This window comes from Pogoniulus pusillus, chromosome 22 (genome assembly GCF_015220805.1).
Source record: "Pogoniulus pusillus isolate bPogPus1 chromosome 22, bPogPus1.pri, whole genome shotgun sequence".
Taxonomy (NCBI): Eukaryota; Metazoa; Chordata; class Aves; order Piciformes; family Lybiidae; genus Pogoniulus; species Pogoniulus pusillus.
This window is the reverse complement of record NC_087285.1, coordinates 13,693,951-13,719,425: the sequence shown is the minus strand read 5'-3', so window position 1 is coordinate 13,719,425 and position 25,475 is coordinate 13,693,951. Positions and strand designations below refer to the sequence as shown.

Here is a 25,475-nt window from a genome sequence, read left to right as displayed (position 1 = left end):
GGCTCAAGGATGCTTCCCAACACTAGTCATGATGGAAGGAGCTCCTGACACCACCAAAGACAGAGACCTCTGATTCCTTGCAACGGGTTAGAAATGTGGGAAGAGTTTCTTTTTTCTGACTTCCCTTCTGCCAGTAGGCCAGCAAAGGACTTCACCTTCAAGCCAAGCCTCAGCCCTGCTGCCCTTTGCCAGACCTGTTTTATCTTCTCCCGCTGCTCAGCTGCGCTCCCGCTGGAGTGGATGTGGAGGCTCTTCTTGTACATGGCCATGCGCGTCTTGCCCTCGCTGCGCTGGATTTTGGGGAGCCGAGCTTTCTCCTGCTGCTGCCGAACTCTCAGCTGCTCCAGCATGCGCTGGTTGTATCGCTGCATTTGCTCCCGCTCCTGCAAAGGCAGAGGGACAGGCATCAGAGGGACACCTCAGGCCAACAAGGAAGTGTTGAGGAGACCAAAAATGTTGGAGAGCAGATTCAGGAGTTGCATAAAGATGGCTGGTGTCAGACAGCTCCACGGGGACAGGAGGCGACAGCAGCTACTGAGCATGCAGTGAAAGCAGAGGAGAAGAGGGCTGGAGGGAAGCAGAAGTGACTGTGAGATAGGCCAGTCTTCACTTGCTGTCCTGGGAATCCACTATCACATGTACTGGATGGGGGTAGATTTCTAGAAAAGTCCCCAGATTTCACACCTGCTTCTTGTATGTCAAATGCAGACAGCACAAACACATGCCCTAAGCAAGCAGGGCACAAGCATTATTGTGGCCCTTTTTTGCCACTAATGACAAAGTCCTTTAACTCCTAACCCACCCATACCCACTTAAAGCCTGAGAGAAAAAAATCTCCTCACTCTGCTGCTAAGCTAAGGAGGATGCTAACCCTTCACCTTCTCATGTTTCCGGAGCAGCTCATGCCTCTGGAGAAAATACTGGTCCTTCAGCTGCTGCTTGATGAGCTGGTGTTTCTCCTGTTGCTGATGCTCTTCAAGATCCCAGATGCATGCCTCCCGGTCTGAGGAAGAGAGATGGATCAGGAGACAACCCACCTTGGTCCCCTAGCTTGGTCATACTGCAGGAGCAGTGCAGCTGATGTGTGAGGTGATCGTTCACCTCCTGTTTTCCAAGAGAAACTGGTTGCAAACCATATTCGAGAACCATGTCTTGCAATTATGAATCCTAATTGTATTTGACAAGCTCCCTGAAGATTAAAGTGCTAAGTATTATTATTGCTAAACATTTAGACAGGATCTAGCAAGGCTGCTTTTTCCAAGTCCTATCCTGCCAGCTTGCAACCCTGCCACAGCATCTGTTGAGTGGGAAGAGCCAGTGTTGGATAAACACAGTGCTGCAGCATTTGCTTTCCTCCTTTGTAGCCTTTGCCACCCACCTCTCATGAGCTGCTGCTTTTTGTTCAGACACTCGCGTTCCTTGTCACAGATCTCCTTTTTGTTCTGGGCAATTATATTCTTCATGGCCAGCTCCAGGTCCTCCTTCTGCTTGGCCAAAAACTCCTGCTCCTGGAAGAAATCAGCAATACCACCGTGAGCCCTCCTTCTGCTTCAAGCTGCAAAGCAGCTGGTGGTGTTTGAGGAACTAGCAGCCCCTCCAAGAGGCAGGATGCTTTTATAGAATCATAGAATCAATCAGGTTGGAAGAGACCTCCAAGATCATCCAGTCCAATCTATCACCCAGCCCTATCCAGTCAACTAGACCATGGCACTAAGTGCCTCATCCAGTCTTTTCTTGAACACCTCCAGGGATGGTGCCTCCACCACCTCCCTGGGCAGCCCATTCCAATGGGAAATCACTCTCTCTGTGAAGAACTTCTTCCTAATATCCAGCCTACACCTACCCCGGCACAACTTGAGACTGTCCCCTTGTTCTATTGCTGGTTGCCTGGGAGAAGAGGCCACCCCCCACCTGGCTACAATGTCCCTTCAGGTAGTTGTAAACAGTAGTAAGATCACCCCTGAGCCTCCTCTTCTCCAGGCTAAACAGCCCCAGCTCCCTCAGCCTCTCCTCATAGAGTTTGTGTTCCAGGCCCCTCACCAGCTTTGTTGCCCTTCTCTGGACATGCTCCAGCACCTCAGCATCTTTCTTGAATCGAGGGGTCTACTACACACTTCTCAGCCTGGCAGCTGTGGTGATCTCCTCTCAGCCTTACCATGGTTTGCTTTTTCTGGGCAAAGTCATCCATCTTAGCCTTCATGTTCCCTTTGCGCTGCTGCCGCGGCAGCTTCTCAACTTCATTCTTAACCTTTCAGAAGCAAAATGAGATTTATCAGCAGGTAGCTTTAGGCCAAGAACAACCCCTTGAAATTTTGCTAAACAGCTGGACCTCAGGAAACTCTCAAATATGCCAAAGAAAAGTGAGAGCTTCCTACTAAAACATCAACTACTTCCCCCTAAAAGTGAGAGCTTCCTACTAAAACATCAACTGCTTCCCTCTTGAGTTCAGCTATGGAGAAATGATGAAATTCTCCTGGATAAACACACAGAGAGAACTCCACAGGATGGAGTTTTCCTCCATCCTATCCTCATTTTTACCTCCTTCTTCATCTGCTTGAGCTGCTCCAGGAATTTGACATGGTCCCGCTCCTGCTCCAGGCGGATGCGCTTGGCCTCCTCCCGCCGGCGCAGGGCATGATCTTGTTCCATCTTCTCAATCTGCTGCTTCTGCTGCCGTTCCAGGTTTTCCAGTTCATTGTCGTAGAACTTCTTCTTTGTCTGTACAGAAAGGGAACAGAGGTCAATCTCAGAGAGGACTCTGCTTTGTTTCCCTCCAAAAGTTTTAAAGAGAGGATAGAAAGAAGGGGAAAAAAAGAAATAAGTAGAGGGCAGCCCCTGCATGGATTAGGCCTCTTTAAAAAACACAGAGGAGAGGAATTCCCAAGCAACCCATGAGGCACACACAGGGCAGAGTCAGCTCTAGCATGAGCACCAGGCATTTTGGAACTTCGATGCACTTCAAGCTTTTCTCCTCCTTACATCCTGATCTGCACCATCCCACTGGAACCCACAGTCCTGGACAAATAGTAGCAGGTAGTGAAGCTCAAGCATGAGGGAAAGCTCTACAGACAGAGCCCTCGTGGCCAATCTCCCCTCTTCCTTGTGAGCTGTAGGGATGGAGCACCCAGGTGTCAACCAGAACTGGTTGTAGACTGCCCCAGGGAAGGGGCAAAGGAAGGCAGTATTACACTACAGTGAACAGATCTACACGAGAAGTGACTTGTGAAGGCAGCAATTGATCGGTATGGCATGCCAAGACTGCAGAAACATGACAACCCAGGAAGAACTGAGTTCTCCCTCCCTGCTGCAAGGGGATGGGGCTGCCAGGCACACATGCTAGGTGAATTAATAAAGCAGTATTTAAAAGCTGGCTCATGAAAGCTTTGAAGGGATTTATCTACAAAATGATTTTACTTCAACAGAAGCTGCCCATGGAGGGAGCCCAGTATGTAAGCCCAGTTTATCTTCATTCAGTTTGTACTCAAAGACTTGCCAGATTTCCTGCTGTCACACACTGGCCACGTTGCTTTCCTTCTGTGAAGCACAACAGCACTGTGAACTGTTTCTCACAGCAGCTGTGAATGAACATGCAATAAAAGACCACTGAAGATGGAAAGTCCAGAACAACCCTTCCTCTGCTTCCCAAGCTGCAGGCTGCAGAGTGCTTAGTGCCCACATAAACATCCCATGCTACAAATCCCAAAGGGGGTCCTCGGCAGTCCAGTTCCCCCCTGGCCATGATGTTCCAGGACTCCTGCAATCCAGAGAGCATCAGCCTGCAAAGAGGGTTTGCAGGGCATCCAGGGAGGAGAAACCAAAGTAGCTGATGCCCAGGAGCTTCCCCTCCCCACGTACCACCATTTCTTGCTCGAAGCGCCTGAGCATCTGCTCCAGCTGCAGTTGGTGTTTGCTGTTGAGCTGGGCCTGGTTTCGGTGCTCCTCCTTCTGAAGCAGACGCAGCTCCCGCAGCTCCTGGCGCCTGCAGAGGATTAAAACGGAAAGGGAGAAAAGTAGAGAGTGAGGCAAGATCAGAGGTAGGTGCCTGAGCAGAGATGGCAGATTCAATAACCACAGCACTTCAGCAGGGAATGAGAGCTGCAGAGCCCTCCTGTAGTGCCCTGCCACTTGCTGTGAGCACAGGCAGGAGGTAAATGCCAACTGACTGATGTGCTCCTGGGCTCTGACACCAGAGCACTGCAAGGAAGCAGGATATGAATTATGGTAACAGTTGGAAGCCCATCATTTCTCACAGGAAAGGTCTGTTAGCATTCACAGCTTCTCAGACAGGCCCTGCCAAAGGCCCTAAGGGGATTCCACAGGGAGTGCTCACCCAGCCAGCATCCAAAACACCCTTTCTGCCACCTGGGTTAGCACACACTGGTCTTCACAACACAGCTCAGGCCAAGGTACTGCCGCTCCAGCCTGGCCCTCATGCTCTGATGTATTCTTGCCCATGTCTGGGTGGCAGAAGGAACAATTTTCCCAAATCCTGACCACGCAGTGTCTACTATGACACTGCATCACTCCCCTCCACCAGCCTCACACCTAGTAAAAGGCAGTCTGCTCAGATGGCAGCACTTCAGCCTCTGTGCCATGCTCACAGCTGATCAAACTGCCAATCGCTGATGTACCACGCAAGGGGAGGAGCAGCAGAAGATTCCCCATGCAGGATCCCACCATGACCTCGCCTGCTGTGCTCTGGCCTTACGCATCAAGCACAGCCCTCTTTGGGGGCCTTCCTGGGAAAAGTGCTTCCAGTTTCTTCTTTCAAAACAATCTCAAGCCCCATTAAATCAATCGGTGCAATACGATGTGCTCTCTGCTGATCTTGCCTTCAGATCAATACCATGGCATGTTCCAAAAGGCCAGGAACAAGCCCCTTCAGTGCAAATTCAGATGCCAGGAGAGCACAGCTCTGGAAGACTAACCACTGCTCCCAGAAGCTGTTCAGGGACTCGAAACTTTCCAACCCAAGCCTCTCTATCTCTTCTCCCACCTTGCAGGTGGAGCAGTCACTATTTGAAAATTAAAAAGTAGCCTCTTTTTGGGAATGCCACCACAGCTGAGAGAGGGCCAGGAAAAAGAAGTTGTGTCTGGAAATTCCTGTACATTAGTATGCATCCACCCCAGGTTTTATTTGGGTTATATGCAATTCTCACACAAAAAATGAGTAGCTGATGTGCTTCTGCATATACCTGATATTAGAATAAGCCTTCTGCAAGGGCACACAACTGCTTGAGACATGATATTCTCAGTGGGCACCTCAGAGCAGCACAAATGAGCTCAGGCATCAAGCACAATAATTTATATTTTAATTATTGTAAGAGTTTTTTCATTTCAGTGCTGCTGCTGATAGTAAGGGAGCTAGAAACAGCAATTTCTCTTCCTGAGAATGGGTCAGGGAGGTCTGAAAGCTGTAAGGTCTGCAAAAGGCTTAAGCAGGAAGGGTACATCCATGAATATTAAAAGATGCTCAAAGACTTTACAATTCCCTTGGCTTTTCAGTTAGTGAAATCTGAGGAAATACAAGAACAAAAGGAAGATTTATGTGCTTATTTTCATTGAGCCAGCACATTTACGGCCCTGGAGACACATTCAGTCATCCCAGAGGACAAAGCCAGTTCCAGCACAAGCTTCCCTCATCACAGCCTTGCTGCATCTTGTCCCTGAGATGCACCTCTCATTCCCTGTATGCAAACAGCTTACAAGGGTGCAGCAAGCCCTCTGCCAGCCAAGGAAAGGCTAAAAGAAGTGATGTCCACACTGGATAGTTGTTCTGTCCAAGTGGGACCAAGACTGGTGACGAGAAGGCTTTAGGTTGCCTCTGGATTTGCTTGTGGAGAAGTAAACCCTACTCCCAGGGCCTGTCAAGCAGCCCTCTGTCCATCCTAGTGACCCACTTGCCTGAGAAATCTCATCTCTTCATCCTTCTTCTCATCCTCACTGATGATCTTTGAGGTGGTGACGCTGACCTCTACTCCATCCACCACAAACTTGCGGGTGCGCTTCAGAGTCTTCTTGTGCATCTGGGAATCCTGAGTTTGGCAGAGGAAGAAAGGAGGAGGCCATGAAGCAGATTCCTGGCTTGTTGCATAGGGTGCTACAGCTGGAAGCCTCAGAACAACTTTGATGCTGTTGATAATGAAGAACATAAGCAAGGAAACCACATCGAGCAAAACTCATCAGCAGATTTGGAGCCCTTCAAGCCACGCAGCCTCACTATCATGTCACAGTACAGTAGCATTTCCACCTTGCCAAAACCTGACTTGGAGGAGAGCCAACCTACCACCTGAGGACTCTTCCTCACTATGTCCAGCTAAAGCAAAGTCTGACAAGGGATGCTAGGATCCCCTGAATGGCTGAGGAACCCACACAACAGGAAGCTTGGAATGGTCCCATTTAAGACTCCTGAGCCATCTGACCCAAAAGTCTGCACCTTTGCTGGTGCAAGGCAGGCAAGATCACTGCACCAGGCTGGGACTGCAGATGGAGACACAGAGAACCAGGCTGGCCCTGCCCAAAGGCTCAGCACTTGTTTCCCTCTGGCCCTCATTATGATACTTCCCTAATCACAACTATCTTTGAGGCCCTTACAGTGACCTCCAAAAAGCACAGTCCAGGTTCACTTTCATCAACACAGGTACAGACTAGTGCCAGGAGTATTGTGTCCTTTTTCAGCAGCACCACAGCAGGTTGGCATCTCCCCAGCAGGGTCAGCAGCCCAAGCCTGGTTGGAAGACTGTGTCCAGGGACTCTACTTCTTAGGCAAAGAGGAAAACAGAAAGTAAATGAACAACTTGAATCATGCAGCACTATGGGAGAAGCACAGCAAAGGCTCCCACTAGAGTCCTCTTGCTCTTACAGTGACCATGATGACAGACATAGAAAATGGCAGGAGAGCTTCATGCGAACCTGCAAGGCCCAAAGCAAGCTTAGGTCATGGAGGCTCTAACTGCCCCACACTGGATGAGAACAGCTGGCTAGAAGTCCTGCATTTTCCAAAAGAGAAAATGGCAACATTCAGGTGTCTGTGCCAGCCCCAGTGCCCATCAATACCATGATTCACTGCCTGGGTTTAGCAACCCGGGGCTGCTGCCCAGTTTCCAAGCCCTTCCCCACTGCTGAACAGGCTGCTCTCTGCCTTTATCATGGAGCTACTCAAATGTAGTTCTAGAAACAGAATTATTAATCATCTTCTGGTCTTCTCTGTTATCCCTCATTAGCTGGCCAGCATCCTCTCCTGAATGAGTAAAGGTACTTTCAGGCATGCCTGTAAAGTGAATTATCTCCAGAGAAGAGTCTGAGAAACTGTGGTTGTATGAGATGGAGATTTTGAGCCGCCACTCTGAGCACACTCCAGAGTGCACATCCCAACATGACTCCTGCAGTTCCCAAGGGTTTCAGCCAGAGCTGTGAGCTCACAGTACCCAATGCAGGTCAGAAACTCAAGCTAGATACAGCGGAAACTCCTCCTTTTGTGTATCTGAGAAACTCTGGTTTACCTTTTCTAAACCCTATCCATTGCCTTCTGCCTACTTCTGGCTGTTTTCTCTGCCAGCTGCAGCCACCCAAACCCACCTGTAGATTTCTTATCCCTAATCTTTCTTAAAGGAATGGAATAAAAGAAGAGATGTGCACACTTTTTGCTGAAACCTTTTTTTTTTTGACCAAACTATAAGCAACTGGAAACGGTCTGGAAATGAAAGGGTTACCTTAACTTTGCAGTTTAGTCTGTGATAAAAAACCCATAATGGTTAACCTTTACAACCAGAAATGGTTTAACTCTTTGCTGTCCTTTCTCTTGCTCCACCCTACCTAGCAGGCTGCACACAAAATGCAGCAGCACTAGGACCACTAGCAAGGGCAGAGAAGGGCAGTTTAATCCCACGAAACTAAGGCTGGACAAAGAGCCTGGGTGAAGAGGGAGAAGTGCAGTCTGCTCATGTACACAGCTCGTTGTGCAGAGCACAGGCGCCTTTCTCAGGGCCCTCCGGCAGCATCACTCCTGGAGAGCAGCTCTGCTTGAATGCCGTGCTCAGAGAGGTGCCGTTTAGTTTGTTCTGAGCACTCTCTGTAGTGGAGGAATTTCAAACTGAGATCTAACATGACCATCTCTTTAAGACATAATCCCACTAAAACCCAAACTGCTCTTTTCCCCTTCTAGGGGACCAGCTAGAGAGAGCAATTATGCATGTGGCATCATATCCACCTTTGGCTGGCCTCAGAGAGGCCAGGTATCATGGGAAAGGCAGTGAGAGGGGGGAATTGCTATGCAAGAACATCACACTGCCCTCATTAGAGATCCACGCTGACTGGGGGCTCCTGTGGGGAACGCTGCCTCATGCTCACAGCAGGAGATGGACGGAGAGGGAAGTTTTGCTGAGAGTGGGTTTTTGGGCACGTTTCTGTGCAGGGAAGCCATCACTCATGCAGGCAACTGGATAAAGATCTCATGCAGCACATCGCTCTGCCCCCTCAAGTCACACATATTTCTTTTTCTGAAACTCAGCAAATACTATTCCAGTTATTTTGCCTCCTCCTCTGAGCCATGCTGACCTAGCCAGCTCTGGCTCACAAGCATTTCCAGCTTCCAGAAAGCTTTAGTAAAAGCCAAGGAGCCTGGGAGGTCTCTGTGTGTGTCACTGCTGACACGAATCAGGCCAGACCTATGGCAGGTTGGAAAAACTGAGAGGCACTAATCCAGATAAGCTGAGGCTAGCTGTTCCAGGAAAGAGCAATAAATAAAGTTTAGGAAATCACATTTTGGGTTTTGTAGTTGGTCCTTGCTCTGACTGTGTATGAGTGCACAAGTCAGATGAGTGACATGGTTGCTTCATGCTTCTCAGGAGTCCAAAAAGAGCCACAAAACATCACACTTCCATTAGATTTCAATGCTCTGGGACAGAAGAGATGTGTATCTGCAGCAGCTCCACCAAGAGTTTCTCCTCCACTTCAGGACATGCCATGTGCCCATAGCACAACTCTGGGACATATGACTGTACATCAGGGTGCAGGTCTGAGCCAGCTAAGTACCACCAGGAGCAGGGCAAGAGCCAGCCTGCCCTGGGTGCCAGGAGCCTCTGGGGGAGGGTTCAAATGGAATTGGGACATGCGTCCCAGAGACAGGGAAAACAAACTACGGGAAGCTTTGCCTGGAGATGGGCTTCCTCCTGCCTTGCTGGTCGTGTGTTTATTTGATCTCCAAGCCTGGATGCCCACACTGCAAATGCTGCACCCAGTCTTTTCAGTTTCCTCACCCAACAGCACCTGGGCAGTCTTTAGCAGACTAGGAGCAGCTCATTTTCTCCTGCAGTAGACAAAGACCAAGCCCATGTAAAGCACAGCATGCTGTTTTCTCATGAACACGTTTAAGGGGCTATGGCTGAAGTGTGCATATGCACAGCCTCCCAAGGAGGGGGTCTCAACTTCAGGGACTTTGCTAAAAAGGGAAAACAGCCTCAGCACTTTTTAACAAGAGGCTGCTGACCTTCCTTCTCCACACCCTCTGCCCACCACTCTCACCTTCAGGGAGATGGAGCCACTCTCTCTGTTGAGAGACAAGTCAGCAGACAGGGAGATGGTGAGGTCCATGCTTTCAGAGGCTGAGGTGCTGCCAGAATCTGAGCCCTCTTTGGACCGACTGCCAGGGAATGAAGCTGAGGGATCCACGCTGCCATTGGCATGCTTCTCCTCTATGAAGTTTTCCAGGTGGCTGCTCTCTGGGCGCTCCCCAATGCTCTTCCTCTCTTTGCTGCCTGGCCTGGGATGCTGGTCCCCTTCTGTTGAATTACCCAGCTGTCCAGGCTGAGAGATGAGGTCTGGCTTGCTTTGGGTGGCTGAGGTGGCCGAGCTAACAAGGGGTTTTGTGGAGTGCTTGCTCTCCAGTTTGTCACTGTCACTGTTCATTGCCTCATCCAAGACTTTATTGCTCTGTCCATCTGTGGTTGCCTTGCCAGTCCCCACAGATCCATTCACTGCCTTGGGTAAGGAAGAGTCCAGAGGTTTCTCCCCATCAAAACTCAGCTGACTTGCCTCAGAGGGGTCCCGCTTGTGCTTACCAGGGGGCTGAAAAGACAATGAAAGGAAGATAGGTGTTGGGTGTTGCACCACTGCTTTAACAACTGCAAGAGCTGCAAGTTCTCATGATTCACAGCAATGTCACCCAGCTGAAAGTCACTAGAAGGCAATCTTCCCTTTTAGGACACCTGCCCTGGATACTTCAGATGCTTCTTTTTCCAGGTTTGTGGTCCCAAGGACTACAGACACTGGAGGGAAACAGCACAGCTCCAGAAGCCACACATTCTTAAAAGGCAGCCTAGGAGCTTGTGTCTCAAACACCATTTCACTTGGCTAACTCCACCATGGATTAATCATTGTCCTTTGCTACAGATGAGGGAGGTCGAGACATGTTCCCCAGCAAAGCTGCCCAGGCAGCCTTGAGATGTCCCATTCAACGAGCCCATCTCTGAGGCAGATTTGCCAGGCTCCCTTGTAGGGCTGATGGTGCCTCACCACTGCACCACATGCTGCTGGTGTTGCTTCCACTCCAGCTTCTCCTGTATCCAGGCCTACTTTTCACTTTTTTCTTTTAATGTTCTTTTGCAAGCTTCTCCCCAGAGTGGGCAGCTGGGCCACCTGCCAGCACCATTGTTTCTCTATGCTGTTGGCAGCCACTGAAAAATGCCCACTCCCTGGCCAAGCAACTGCTTCCCCCTCCACCTGAGGGGGCCCAGAATAGCTGCAGACCAGCTTGTTAGAGCCTAGAAATGTTGCTGAGCTCTTTCTCCACCACAGCTGCACAAAGTTGCCAGTGTAGGGGCAGAAGCACTCACGGAGGCAGACTCTGATGAGTCATCTTCTGCTTCATCCCGGCTCTCCTCAATCTCTTCCATCACCTCAGCCTTGGCCTCAGCCACCAGCTCACGCAGGGCCCGGTTGCTCGTCACCTTGCTGACAAAGGGATGCTGAAAAGCCAAGCAGAATGCACATGCATGAGGTAGACAAAAAACAGACCCCTTGTGAGCTTCTTGCTGAGCACAGGGATGGCTATGGCAAAGACTTCTTGCTTTAAAACAACTACAAAGACCTCAGGACACAGTTCTTGCCAGTGTCACCAGTCTTAAGCCCCCAGATGAATTTACACATACATGCTGCATGTACGAGGGAGAACAACAGAGAACACAATATCGAGGTTTAGAGACAACTCTGCATACAGATGCTTCAAGTGTGGTGCTTTGCAAAGCTGCTCTATTTCCACATCCACCAAACAAAAGCACCAGCTGCATTTAAACAAGGAGCTCTTGCTGCAGAGAAGTCCCTTCTCACCACTGGCAGGCTGAGCTCCAGGGCACAGGTCTGAGCCAGATAACTGCCAGCAGGAGCAGAGTAAAAGCCAGTCTGCAGGATCCCTGGGTGCCAGCAGCCCCATGGGAAGGTTTAATTGGAATCAGCCTTGAATCACTCACTGAGTACACACAGAGGAGTGTTTGTGCTGAGCTCCAGCTGAAGGCTGGGGAGTCCCTTGGGTTGCAGACACTGTCACACACTTCCTGCTGCTGCCTGCCAGCGCAGGACAGGAAGCCTGCAGCCAGCATACAGCCAGACTGCCAGCACTGCAGTGTGCCAGTGTCGGCACTCGGTGGGCAGTAACATCTTCCAGGCTTTTGATATTAAACTGGAAGGGGACAGGAAGAAAGGAGTTGAATTTAAATCTGGTATAAGCAGGTATAATCCAAGCTGACTGCCACGTGGGCAAGTTTAGGCAACAGGAATGATTTCTATTCCAGCTGGTGTCCGTAGGGGCTCTGTAGTCTGCTCCAAGGGGAAAAGCATTGCTGTTCCTTTTTGGAGCATTTTAGTGGCTGAAGAGCACTATGAACTTCCTGAACAAGGCAAAGATCATCCAAAGCCAGTCTAAGGGCCATCAACACTTCCTTTCCACCCCTCACTGATGGAGAATCAGGCAGTACTGAGGCAGAGGGGTCGGTCACTCACAGACCCCAGGCAGGCACAGACACCAGCTGCAGACCCGGAGCAGAGCTGGTGCTGATCCCTACCTCCAGCAGCTGGGCAGCACTGGGACGGGTCTCTGGGTTCTTGTCCAGCGCTGTTTTCAGGAAATCTCTGAACTCCAGGGACCTTAAAAAACAGTCGTTGGTGAGAGGCCCAGAAGAGGGAAAGGCCTTGGATGCCACAGAAATCTGCTTGATCCCTTTGCAGGTTGCATCCCAGTTTGCAACTGGCCATAATCACTGTTCCACTCTCAGCATGAGAAACCCTGTCCTCAGTTCTTCTGTTTATTTGTAGCAGAATCAGCAGCAGGACCAAGTGGGGCACCAGATTTTGCCTTACTTGTGAAGGCAACAGACTGAACACCGGCCACTGGAACCCAGGGCCAAGGTGGGGAGCAGTTATCCTCCAAACGGAAGTCCATGAGTGGAACTGCTCGTGGGCAAGGATTCTCCAGGACCCACCCCTACAGCCGCAGAAAGAATGGCTGCGAAGGACCAGGAACCCCATAGGAGGGCACCCTCAGCCTGCAAAGCACAGCTCAGATACAGAGCACGCCCCTGATCCAATTCAGGCTTCTGAGCTGCTTTGAGCAGCAGATTCCTGGCTGCCACCTGAATAACTTTAACAACGCTTGCGGCTCCGGGGCTCTGTCAGTGCCGTGCCACTGGCTATTGCACAGCAGGTTTTATCATGGTTTATAAACAAAAATTGAAAAAAAGTCACTGCTTGGACTTTTTCAAATGCAGAAGAGGCTTTCCAGGCTCCAGGAAAGAAATTCTGGAGCTCTTGGCTCCAGGCTTAGAGGAAATTTTGCCTTTTATACAAATCAGGATGTTTTAATAAACAGCCAGAGGATTGCCCAGGCTTTAGCAGGGCTGTGGGTGGGCACAAGGTCCCCCTGCCTGTGCTGTCTGCATGCCATCAGCATGGTCATAGCACGGGAGAGTTGAGCAAGCTGTCCTTGGCCAGTACTGGTCTTGGGGCCTCCAGCATACAGCTGGACCTCGAATACAGCTAGAATCCTGTACTGGGCTCTGAAATGAAACACCACCACTAGAAAAGACTTTTTTCTCTCTTGAACCATGTAAGTTGAGAAAAACATACTCTGCTGCCCCAGGCTCCTCACCATTTGGAAGGGCAGCTGAGAGTAGGGGGGTCAGACTTGGCAATCTTCAGCAGGACTCTCATGGGGTTGAGCTCGTGATGAGGTGGCTCGATCTGGGCCATCTCGATCAGTGTGATGCCCAGGGACCAGATGTCTGCCTTGTAGTCGTACGGAGTGTCCTTCATGGTCTCGCACATCACCACCTCCGGGGCCATCCTGCAAGGGGCAGAGCCAGAAGTAGGGATGGGGAGGGATGACACCACTGCCACACTGCCCGTGCAGCAGCAGTCAATGCTTTAAATAATCCACAGCACTGGACAATCCTCATCCTTTCCTCTTAACTCCGGGTTTCAGAAGCAGCAGCATCTTTTCTAAGGGGTCCAACCCCCTCCCTCTTCCACAGAGCAGCCAAGACAGCCCAGGCAGCCTGTGGAAACCCCCAGGCCATTGACATCTGGCACGGATGTTGCTTCAGACAATAAATTAATCCTTGCCGACCCCGTTCCTTCAGCAAGCTGAGTGATTTAGAGATTGTTTCTGGAGTAAGGAGTTGTTCCCATGTGCTTGGAGTTGCTTCAAAGCCCACTCTGCCCCCCAGGGTGGGGGAAGTGGGGAGCACACACACGCAAGCACATGTGTCCCTCGCTCCTCCAAGCTCGGAGCACAGTGACCCCTCAAACAGCTCTGGGCACACTGACACACCAGGCAATGCTCCTGCACCACTGAGTCTGCTCTGAGATCCCTTCAAGCAAGGGAAGCCCTTGCACATGGGGCACTGGCCATGACTCTTTGTTAAAGCCCTCCCACCTATGGTTGGAAAGGCTCTGTGGTCCAACACACCCCAAGGGCTGCTAGCTCCCCATTTCTGAGGCAGCCTGATTTTTGGAAGAGTGCAGCTCCTCATGACCTGAGATTTCTTCCCAAGCAGGTTACGCACCAGTATGGGGTCCCGATGAAAGAGTCTCGCTTCTGCAAGGTCTTCACGTTTTTGGCAGACACTCCAAAGTCAGCTGCAAAGAGCAGTAACATTAGATGCCACAGGAAAACCGAAAGACCCCTCTAAATTAGCACACTTGGCTGAAATGCAGAGTTAAAAGCAAATACACAGCTAAGGCAAGGAGATGACAAAAGGTGCTGTCTGCTTTGAACTGAGGAAACAAATCTGCTTTTGGGTACATAACCACCAGAGACCTTCCCCTCTCATGTTCTGTAATTACAGGGGAATTACAAACTGCCACCCCTACCTTAATCCAAACCCTACACATCTAGAGAGAAGTCAAAATCTTTTCCACCAACAAACAAAAGCAGATTAGTAGCAGATTACACTAAGACCTGGTATTTCATAGCAAAATCTCCCATTTTACACCAGAAAACCCAAAGTGCTGTTACATTCCATCTCTTCTCTTCAGCCCCATGCACAGCAGCTACTGCATACTATCCTTCTCTATCAACTTGGTAAGACCTACAGAGAGTACTGAGCCCACTTCAGGTCAATATGCTCTCCAAGATGGCCCTGATGATCTCTGAAGGAGCTGTTATTCATCTGCATCCTTGGCCCAAGCCAGCAGAGTGTTTTTACCCATGGTCACAAGAAGGTTTCTGTCTTCCCAGGCTGGGTTGGTCTCCACCAACACTCACAGACAAATCCCAAGAACACCTCACAGCTGCTGGGACCCCTTGACAGAGTCCAGGAGATATGTACCTTTCTGACCCATCCCTATAGGAGAAGCTACCTTCTCACCTCAGCAGGTAGCTGGATGCCAATTTAACCCAAGCTCACAGCTAGTTGGCAAAGCAACCCTTTGGCAAAACTTTCCCTGTCACCACCAGACCTGCTCTGGAGATAAGATGAATTCTTTCAGCTCCCAGCTCTGCCAACTGACACCCTGCACAGGATGCTCAACAGGCCAAAAAGCATAAAAATCAAGTTCAAAGGGGGATTAAACAAATTCTTAACAGTCAGTCAAGGGCCCGAGCAGGGCTGTGGCTTGAGGAGGCTTGGTGCCTAGCTGGGAGCTAAGCACAGCACACAGCTCGATGGCAGATTTGGCCTCCCATGAAACAATATGAAGTTTCCCCCCACCTTCTCCTGCCTGAGCTCATCAGCCAGACAACAAACTGCTGATGTCCCACAGGCAGCGCAGAAGGCAGAGAGCATCCCTCAGTCCCCTGCACTCAGACACAGCCTAACACTGCAATCCACTGTCATCCATGTGGTGAGAAATGGTCCTAAGCAGCATCACTGCCCTTGGCAGCTCTCCCAACAAGCTCAGCCAAGGAAAAACCTGTTACTCTCCTTGCTCACCAAGCTTGATGTCCCCATCCTGAGTGAGGAGCACATTGCCTGCCTTCAGGTCACGGTGGATGATCTTTTTGCTGTGGAGGTAATGGAGAGCTTCCAACATCTGGCGGCAGATCACTTGGATCTGAGGTTCGGTCAGGCCGCGGTCCAGCTCTGCGGGGAGGGAAGAGGGAGCTGTTAACCAGAACAGGGATCTGAGCAATGCCTGCTTCCAGCAGGAAGGCACAGGCTACCCATCAGATCATCTGAAAACCACTGTCCATGTGCCAAAGCAGTGGGACACCAATGCATATCAGCCTGTTTGGGTAATCTATTCCTTAAGCCAGCACTCAGCACAGTGCCAGCCTGTCTGGAGCTGCTGGTTTATAGCTCGCTCCAGGAAGGCAGGGCTGAGGCACCTGGCCCCAGAACAGCAGATGAGGAGGATGAGGAAGGGTAGCCAGGCACCCCTCTGATGGGGATCTGAACTGCAGATTCCCTGCTGATTTGGGAAACAGGTCCATACAGACAAGGCAGGTCTCACCCACGGTGAGGATTATGCTGCAGAGAGGAGTGAGCTGAACTTGGCTGCAGGAGGCAACAGGGTCAAACACAGGTGTGAACACATGGCAGCTCCATTTGCAGCTGCGTTCTCAACCCCCATGGAGCTACTTGTGACATGGAGACGCAGTGTAACCCCCTAAACACTATCAGGGCCTCACCATTTCCTAGAGCAATGAAGTGTTCACCAGTTATCCCAGCCCACTGCTCTGAGCTGTTTCTTCAAGTAGCACCTGGTACCAGCACACCAGATCACACCCTGCTGTCTGTCCCTGTTTGTGAAGCTTGTGGGGACACACAACCACTGGTGTGACCTCCCTGGTGAGCTCTTCTCAGCCACCTTCACCATCTGAGACCACTTTCCAAGACAGTGGCTCTGCAAACCATCAAGCTTCCAGATGGTGAGCATCGTCGAGTTTCCCTCCCTTCCTCCCTCTGAAAGGCCTTTGCAGTGCAAATCCCTCCTCCAGCACAGCTGAGTATGCAGCAGAGCAGAGCAAGCCTTAAACAGCTCCAACTGACCAAACTGCATGGCCAGCATGGGGGCTGATGGACAGACCTCAGCAACTGGGACAGACTGTTGTTCAGAGAATTTCAACCACAGGCTGGGGGATGCTGGGTGAGCTACTTGGCTTCTCTTTGTCACCAAGATCTCCTTTGCTCTGGGGGAAGCTGATGATTTTCACTCTTCCTGGAGAGCAAGGTGCAGTGGGAGACAGTTTTGTTTCAAAGTAAAACATCAGTTGCTGGTCACCATGGGAAGGTGGAACAGGCAGCATTTGGCTACTCTGAATTTATTCATGCTGGGAGCACTGCTGAGGTGGGACTCACAGCTCCTGTCTCTCTTCTGTGAGGTGACAGCACTACAGCCAGGCCACTTGCTCACTGTTTTCCTTGCGTCTCCTTCCCAGGTCCTCCAGAGACTGACTGCCCTGGGCACAGCCCCAGAAATCCTCACGGAGGTATTTTGTCCCACGAGACAGGGCCTCCTTACTGAGGTCTTCCAGGAAATCATTCCCTCCAGCAATTCAGAAAAGTTTCTTCTTCTGCAGTGAGTTGGACCTGTTTGAAGAAGTTCCCTAAAGGAGGCACAAGTTTTAGGGGCTGGCTCAAAGATGACAAAGTTGGGTCCATACTTTTGAAAATAAAAAGAAAGCAAGGTCTTTGGAAATTCCAGAGCTAAAAGGGAGTAATCCCCAGGGAGAAACATCTGTGTCCCAGGGGCTCCAGGTAAAATGACCTCAGAGAGCTACATTCTTGTCCAGAGCTGGTGTTTCCCTTCCTGGGGTCTGTACAGCCTTGGCACAGAGGAGTTGTGGTACCAGCCAGGGCTGTTTTGGGGAACACCCACACACTCCCAGTCTCAGCGGCATTCTGTGGAAGGGAGGAGTTAAAAACGGGAAGATTCCTGGAATTACTGCAAAGTGCAGTTTACTGGGACGCTCTGCTGCTTCACCAGATGACCCAAACCATACGGAGAGCTCAGCAAGGCGATCCAGGGAGATTCATCACGGCAGGCACCCAGATTAAACATCTCAGCCTTGCTGAGCCCTTCCGGGGAAGCTGTGAGAACAAGATCCTTAGCACTTGGTGCCTCCAGCAGATAAATATTTAAAGCTATCTTTTTCTTCCAGCCAGACTCACCCTTTTCCCCATGCCTTGTGATCTGCTGATCCCAGCAGCATTTAAATCACAAAAGGACATCAAAGTAGCTCAAGGAATGCCCCGGGACTGCCACACCTTCTGCACCAGGTATGAAAATAGGCAAACTCATGGGAAGAGAAATGGTAGCTGAAGAAGCTGGGGCATCCACGTCTGCCCTCTGTCCAAAGGTTGCTGCTGAAAGCATGCCAGAAGGCTGGCAGCACTTTGCAGGTGCTACCCTGAGCATGGAGAAGAGCCTGGCACCACGCGCTGCACTCACCCAGCATGGTGGCATCCACTGCTCCGCCTGGGCAGAACTCAATCATGATCTGGGGAAACAGAGAGCAATCAAAGTCACATCCGTCACTCTCACTCAGAATCCATCAGGTAGGGAAGAGGAGACAAAACCTTTGGGGTTTGCTTCCTTGCTTGGCAAAGCTGCCTCTTAACCCCGACACAGGAATGAAGATGCTTTGGTGCCCCCCCAAAGCACATCCCCGGCAGCCCCAGCAGGAATAATCACCCAAACGCTGAGGCCAGACCCAGTGCAGCACATTACCCCAGCAGTCATCTCAGAGGGACTGTCCCCATCGCTGTCACACCTCCAGCAGTCATGCCTGTCCCCGTACCTGGATGCCCACCCTGCACAGCCAGCGTCGGCTCCAGCTTCCTCTCTGCTTACATCTCTTCCCAATGCGTTTTGGAGGGAGGGCTGCTGCAGAGCAGCTCGGCCAACAAGATGAGCTAGCTGCAATAGTTGGGAGTTGACGTGGCCAGGAGAAATCAGGCAGGAGTTTCTTTGACAAATGAGAGATGGGGAGGGCTGTTGTGTCCCTTTCTAGTTTTATACATTTTTACTATCACTCTCTCCCTCCCTTTTGTTCACTACTTCATTGCTCTCTTGATTTTGAGCAATTTGAGGGGAAACTATGTTGACAAAGAAGTTGAGTACATTCCCCAGACTCTACTTCCCTCTCCCCCTCTGCCCTGGTGAGACTCCACCTTGAATACTGTGTTCAGTTTTGGGCTCCCCAGTTGAAGAGGAACAGGGGTCTGCTGGAGAGGGTCCAGCGGAGGGCTAGGGGAATGATGAGGGGACAGGAGGGCATGGCTTATGAGGAGAGGCTGAGAGACCTGGGACTTTTTAGTCTGGAGAAGGGAAGACTTAGAGGGGATTTGATAAATGTTTATGAATATCTGAGGGCTGATCAGGAGGGGGGGGACACAAGCTCTGCTCACTTGCTCCCTGGGATAGGACAAGGAGCAATGGGTGTAAGTTGCAGCAAAAGAGGTTCCGCCTCAACGCAAGGGGGGACTTCTTTACTCTTAGGGTCACAGAGCACTGGAACAGGCTCCCCAGAGAGGTTGTGAGGTCTCCTTCTCTGGAGACTTTCAAGGCCTGTCTGGATGAACACATCTGTGATCTGTGTCAGATAGTATTGTCCTGCTCTGGCAGGGTGGTTGGACTCGATGATCTCCTCGGGTCCATTCCAACCCCTACATCCTGTGATGATCTGCCTGTACCAGGGACATGCACAAAGCGCCCCCATCCCTGCCAGCCTGGCCCCTGCTGCCCCCCACTACAGGAGAGCAGCACCCTCTGGGTGAGCCCTTTCCCAGCATCTCGGGGACTTCTTTCCCCTCACCTCTGCACAAACTCAGCCAGAGTTGTTCCTGGGGTGGGATTTCATGCCCATTCCCACTCTCCCTCGGGGCAGAGGAGGCTGCCCAGATAAACAGATAGCAACCAGAGGTTATGGGGGACAAGAGACGTTTCACCTCCCAAACAAGCTCTTCTTGTTGAGGTGACACAGGGCAACATACTCGAGAGGTGAAATGCCAGAGTTTATTTTGAGGACAATGACTGGAGGCAGTGTTTACCAGTGCAGCTCTCTGAGACCTTCAAGTGGAGGTCATGTTATTCAGTGTGGCTCTAAGCACTGGAGCAGGAGCTGAGAGGAGAAGGTTCAAGTTCCCTCTTTCCCATGCAGCTCCAGGGAAGTTACATCCCATTCTTTTGTCCTTTAGTTTGCACATGTGGACAAGGGAAACATTATTATCAACCTAGAGTGCAGTTGAAGACACAACCACTTTGTTTGGAAGGAGAGGAGGGACAGGATCAGGTGCCGGGAGGCAGCAAACCTTGAACTGTTTGGTGAGAACTGGCCTGGGTCCAAGAGTCAGAGGGGAGACAACGCTGAGAAAAGAAACCCAGGCAGGTTGGGCAGCATGACACAGGCACTGTCAGAGGAAGCAGGGAAGAATAACCAGAGGCCAGGAATGGGGAAGTATTTGAAGCAGACAGATGGGGAGAAGCAAGTGGGAAGACATTCCAGTCATTTGCAAACCAGGAGAACAAATCTGCACTGACTGAACTGAGCAGGAGCCTGGCAGGCCAGCAGAGCCCTTGCACAAATGAGCCAAGCCAATGTGGGGTTTTTTCCCACTCAAGTTTCTACCTTGAACCAGAGTATCAGCAGCTTCACCAGCAAATGGAAAGGCAAGAACTGCCTCCTGCTGGGGTATCCCCAGGCACAGAGATCCCCACTGGACCCTCAGGCCCCATCATTGCCCCAACAGTTCTAGTTCATGTCAGCCAGCTATTTTTATAACGTTCCTCATCATGTTCATCAGCGCAGACTAACACCACCAGTGGATGCCAGCCCCCCCTAGGCTTCTCAGAATCCAAAGTGCCAGAAGCAAATCCTAAACAAGCCCTGTATCAAAGCCAACCTGCCATCTGGGAGAGCAATGGCTTTCCCTTACTCTGGTAAGCTGAAGGGACAAGTGGGGCTCTGCTGGCACAGCCAGCCTGGCAGTGGTACCTCCACACACTGATACCATGATCCAGCCTGTGGAACATGCCCTTTGCCACACCATCCAACCTGGCACTAGTCCAGACCAGCCAAGAGCTAATGACCTGCATGACCCAAGCCCACAGTGCAGTTTGCAGTGGTTGCAGACAGTGCAGACCAGACCCCACCTGAGTATCACAGCTTTAATATGCTCTGGCTGGCAGAAGTCCTGCCCCTAGAAAAGATGCATTCTCATCACTGAATCACAGTCCAAGGTTCTGTTCACCTCACATGAGCAATCCTTTCCTGCTCCTGCTGATCCAGGCACCTTGGGAACTCGCCTGCTCAAAGAGGGTGGTCTCCGGGTTCAAGCAACAGCCTGGTTTACATTCAGTCAGTAGGGAGAGCCTGACAAGAAGCTTGTCTGTGCTACCAGGCTCAGCTCTTGAATTTAAACAGCCTTAAAACTTCAAACAAAGCAGCCTGAATCAGCTGCTAACATGGCCTTTGCCATCCAGCTGACTCGGTGCTTTCACTGTGAATGCTCAGCAAGCAGCTTTACAGCTTCTGCCTCTTTGTGTGTTCCAACGAAAGAGAGTCCCCTGGCATCTCACACAGCTCTTGCAGAGCCTCCGAGACTGAGAAGTGCAATTCTAATTTTGAGGGGTGAGACACACTGTGGGAAGCCAGCTGGGTGACAGCCACAGCTGCCCCAGGAGCAGAGCTCCTGAGAGCCCCAGTGGTCCTCCATTAGACAAATGCTGTGCTGAGGTTTTCCATCAGGGGCTTGGCCAGCACAGCCAAAGTGTGCTCTGGTCAGACACACTGAGCTTTTAAATGGAGAGGGGCCAAGCACAAGGCACCCTACTCTGTTTCTATGTGGGATGTGCCTCGTCTCACAGAGATTTATTCAGGTTTGCAGTGTAGCAGTGAGAAAATCAGGGAGATCAGTCCATCTGAGCCAGTATGACCATGTATGTCTGTGCAGGCACAGCAGGCTGCAAGCCAGGCACTGGGAATATGGGAAACATGGACCATTTAGAAACAGGCATTTTCAACAAGGACAGAGATGCCAAAGAAGAACCATGGGCGTGACCAGATCATCTGAAGATCCAAAGACCTAAGGGCTCATTCCAGCGCAGAGAAGCTGACTGAAACAGACGTGACTGGCAGTGCCACAGCTCACGCAGCACACACCTCCTTCTGGGAGCAGGGCCAGCCTGAGAAGTGGCCTACCTCTGAAGCAGGTAGGAAGGCAGCCCAGAGGCAGCAGGTCGAGAACATCTTTGTGTGAGCGCTGGAGGATGCAGGATGCTCATGGAAACCGGAGGCTGTGCAGGCACCCACCCCAGAGCTGCGGCAGGGAGGGGGACAGCTGGGTGGTTGCTGACACTTTAGGATGGGCAGTCTGGCATTCTGGCCACAGTGATGAACCAAGCTGAAGGCCCCAGAAGAGAGCTGATGAATTTACCCAAGGCCTGCAGAGTTTGGCTCTTTGCTTAAAACTGTTTCCATGTGCTGTAATACATGGGCTGGCTGCTTCTTTAATGAGGTGTCCCCAAGACACAGCTGCAGCAGCAACCACTCCAGTGACAGTGCCAATCTTGGTTGCTGCCTGCCCTGTGCTTGGCCATACCCAGCAATCCCCCTGTGACCTACGAGACCTGGGACCCAGCACAGAGCTACTGCAGCACCACAAACCGAAAAAGTTTAACCTGGTCCCAAAAATCCTCCTGCAGTTTTATGGACCAGAGAGACGAGATCCATGTGAGGTCTCTGCCCTGGTGGTGACACGCTAATTAGAGCTGGGGCAAGCATCCACATCACCTCCTCCTCCTGCCTGGGGTCCAGCAAGCAGCCTGGAATGAGGCTGGAGCAAACATCCTGTTTATAATTCTTTCCTCTGCACAAGAAATCCAGGGACTTCCTCACTGAAGGCTGCCCAGCCCCACTGCTGTGCTGGCCTGCTGTGGGGGGCATGCAGCAACAACAGGAGCTCTCCCTCCTGCTGCCACCCCAGAGCTGTTCCAACCCCCAGGGACTATGCACTGCTGGCATTTTAGTTCAGTCCACGGGCACCTCGCAAGGCACATGCAGAATTCACTGGTAGCTCCCCTCAATGAGCCATGACCAACACCACTAATGGCTGCCTTCCAGCACTGCCAGAGATCCTCAGCGTCAGATGCAATGCGACAGTCAAGAAACTCAGCCACCACCCGGGGCTCATTCACAGCTCAACAGGGATGCATGAGGTGCACACAGAAAACAGATTTGGGCACCTGGTTTACAGACAGAGAGAAAGGAACCTGTTCTCAAAACCTTTGTACCACAGTTTGAGCACGGCTGTTAAAAAAAACAGACAAGACATAAAAATGGTCCCTTTTCTGCTATACCTTCAGAGAAGCAGCATGAATGAAGGCCACTGTGCAGAAGTGATGTAATATTTTCCTTTCTGCACAGGCAAAACAAAATTCATTTGAAAGCAAAAGTCACTGCAGGACCTGTAACCATTGTGTAGCCCAAGTGGGAGACGGGCACAGCCCTTTTCTGGGCTGCTCAAGTATTAAGTGGCTGCCTGGGAGGAAAAGAAGCAGGGTCCAGTAAGCCTGGGGTTGCCCAGAATAAATATACATACATATGTATGAAATAGCCATGGCTTAAGTTAAGTGCTCTTAACGACACAGGTCACCAAGTAGTACCTGAGCCAGTGGGCACCATGTGTTACAGAAAAGCATCATTTGACTTTGCAGTTCAAGACAGCAGATGAACATTGTACCAGGAGAATCCCTTTGGTACCAAACACCAGAAAGAGAGTCAGAAGGACACTAACCCAGAAAACAAATCCTGGAGCAATTAGAGCCCAGTGAAGTGTCTGTATCTGACAAACCAGGAGCAGCATCTTCTGCCCAGGCAGTCCTCTCAGGTATGGCTGAAAACCTGCTCGCTCCTCCCACAGTGGGCAGGACTGGTCCTGCCTTTTGGGTGTGTTTGAACTCCTAAAACTTTCCTCAACATTGAAATATAAAAAAAGCTTATCTGAAAAGATATTTTTACCAAACACTGCACAGTCACCGAGGGTGGAACAGCTGATGTCCCTGAACTGAGGTTTGCAATTGAAACCCAATTGAGAGGAGAGGACACACCCTCAGCCCAGCTCTTACTCATCCGATTGGCATGTCAGAAGGCATGAACTGTTCCCTCTGCAGCAGTGCTGGAGAAATGCCTCTTCCAGTCAGAAAGGGAGATGGGGGGGAAAAAAACCATCAGCTGGGAAAGTTGAGGGCAGCTCATGTGGGTGCTGCTGGCCCTAGGCAGCCAGGCGTTTTCCTCAAGTGCAGCAGGCTACACAGGGACACCACCAGGTCCCTGTAGGACGCAGGAGCTCTTGGCTGGCAGCCCAGTCGCACCCAAGTCACTGGAGCTGGTGGGTGCCTGCAGGCTTTTCCCGTGACTTTGTTGCTTTTGCAATTGTACCTTGAACAGAGCAATTGCTTTGGAGTCACAGGGGTGCCCTAGAGCATCCAGGCCATTACAGTGGTTCACACCATGCTAAGCACAGTAACCACCCACCTATCTTCCTTCAAACTGAACCCTGAGCATCAGCGGGCCCAGGAAGTTGCCTGCATCCCCAAGATCCATCTGCCCACAGATCCACCCTGCCTGGCCCAGAAACTGCTTCAAAAAGTGAAGTACTTCATCAATTTCCTCTTCTAATCTGCAGCAAAGGGTTTCATTTTGTTTCAGCAGCTGCCTGCTGCTGTGGCAAAGGCAACCCGCAGCATCCTGCTGCTGTGGCAGCCTCCCTCCCCCATGCACAGACTTGTGGTTCTGCCATGTTCCTGGGGCAACACAGAGTTGTCTTCATCACCCACAGCAGAAAACACTCTCCAGCACAGCCACTGGCTCTCCCACCTAGTATGGGCACCGAGAGACTGGGGAGATAAGAAAAGTAAAGGTGGTAAAGTCACTGTGCTCCATATGTAGACCAAGCTGGTGAAGGGAAATGCTCTCCAGGTTGCTACCTATCGCACCTTTTCCACTTCCCCTCTCTCCAGGACGCTGAGTTGGCACAAAGCTCCTGGGGGAACTCTGGCTGCCATTAGCAGCAGTCACTTCATCCCAGCTCTCTCAAGTTTGAGAAAGGCACAGGAGCAGGGTGTGCCAGGGCTGGCCTTAGCCATGCTCACTATCAGAGGTTTTGGACCTTCTCCATGCAGGAGGAGGGTGGTGGATTCCTGGGCTGTTCCCCCCCTGTGGCAAACCAGGGGGGAGAGGCAGGAGGAAAGAGTCGGGGGCAGATGTGGCTGCCCATGGGCAAGGCAGCAGGGAGAGAAGAGCTCTGCTGGCATCGCCCACCTGCTTACGGGAACAGCGGAAGCAGCACGGCGAGCAGCCCCCGCTCCCCTTGGCACAGCTGACAGGCAGCGCGGGGCGTGGGGGCAGCAACCCTTCACACTCACACAAGTGTGACAGAGGGAACGAGAAAAGAGAAGGCCAGAGTGGGCACGGGGCCCTGGCTGCCTCCGGACTCTCCCAGTGCTGCAGTGAGAGGTGAAGGGTGGGCAGGGAGGATAACTGCTAAGAGGGACTTCTCTGGTTGCCCCAGGGCTCTGTGTCTTACTTCCCTCACTACCTGTCACTGCAGACATCCTGCCTGTACAGTCAGTGATGCTGCAAGCCAAAACCCACTCTTCTTCTCAGCCCATTCAGGCAATGGGCACCACTTCTGGAGCCACCAGTTTGCTCAGCCCCACGAGTGCCAGCACAGGACAGTGAGAAGACCTCATTTGTGCCATGGCGAGCGAGAGGATGAAAGCTCCTCACAGTGGATTTACAAAGCTGCTTTTTAGGATACAGCAAGAGAGCAGACCCTGCTTTTCTGTAAGGGGATTGCCCAAAAGGGGAAGTCTGGATCCTTACCCCACCACACCAGAACTGGTAGCTGGGAAGCAAGAAGGTAGCTGAGGTGGCACTCCAAGGAGGCATCACCTCAGGAGAAAACCACAGGTGTACACCAGTCTGAATTTCAGCAGATGGTCAGGCTGAGTAACTGCTGCTGCCTCTCCAGCTGCACAGC

General features: G+C 51.3%; 1 protein-coding gene across 1 annotated transcript in view; it reads right to left on the bottom strand.

Moving 5' to 3' along the window:
- Positions 1-25,475, bottom strand: part of STK10 (serine/threonine kinase 10) — a 52,312-nt gene that overhangs the window by 3,586 nt on the left and 23,251 nt on the right. The window contains exons 3-16 of the mRNA XM_064161820.1: positions 17,884-17,932; positions 15,423-15,572; positions 14,055-14,127; positions 13,139-13,333; positions 12,057-12,138; positions 10,833-10,964; positions 9,523-10,065; positions 5,905-6,035; positions 3,856-3,979; positions 2,539-2,718; positions 2,156-2,248; positions 1,379-1,508; positions 879-1,003; positions 195-383 (exon numbers count right to left, since the gene is read on the bottom strand). Of these exons, the coding sequence (XP_064017890.1) occupies positions 195-383; positions 879-1,003; positions 1,379-1,508; positions 2,156-2,248; positions 2,539-2,718; positions 3,856-3,979; positions 5,905-6,035; positions 9,523-10,065; positions 10,833-10,964; positions 12,057-12,138; positions 13,139-13,333; positions 14,055-14,127; positions 15,423-15,572; positions 17,884-17,932 (2,196 nt within the window). The remainder of the gene's footprint in view (positions 1-194; positions 384-878; positions 1,004-1,378; positions 1,509-2,155; positions 2,249-2,538; positions 2,719-3,855; positions 3,980-5,904; positions 6,036-9,522; positions 10,066-10,832; positions 10,965-12,056; positions 12,139-13,138; positions 13,334-14,054; positions 14,128-15,422; positions 15,573-17,883; positions 17,933-25,475) is intronic.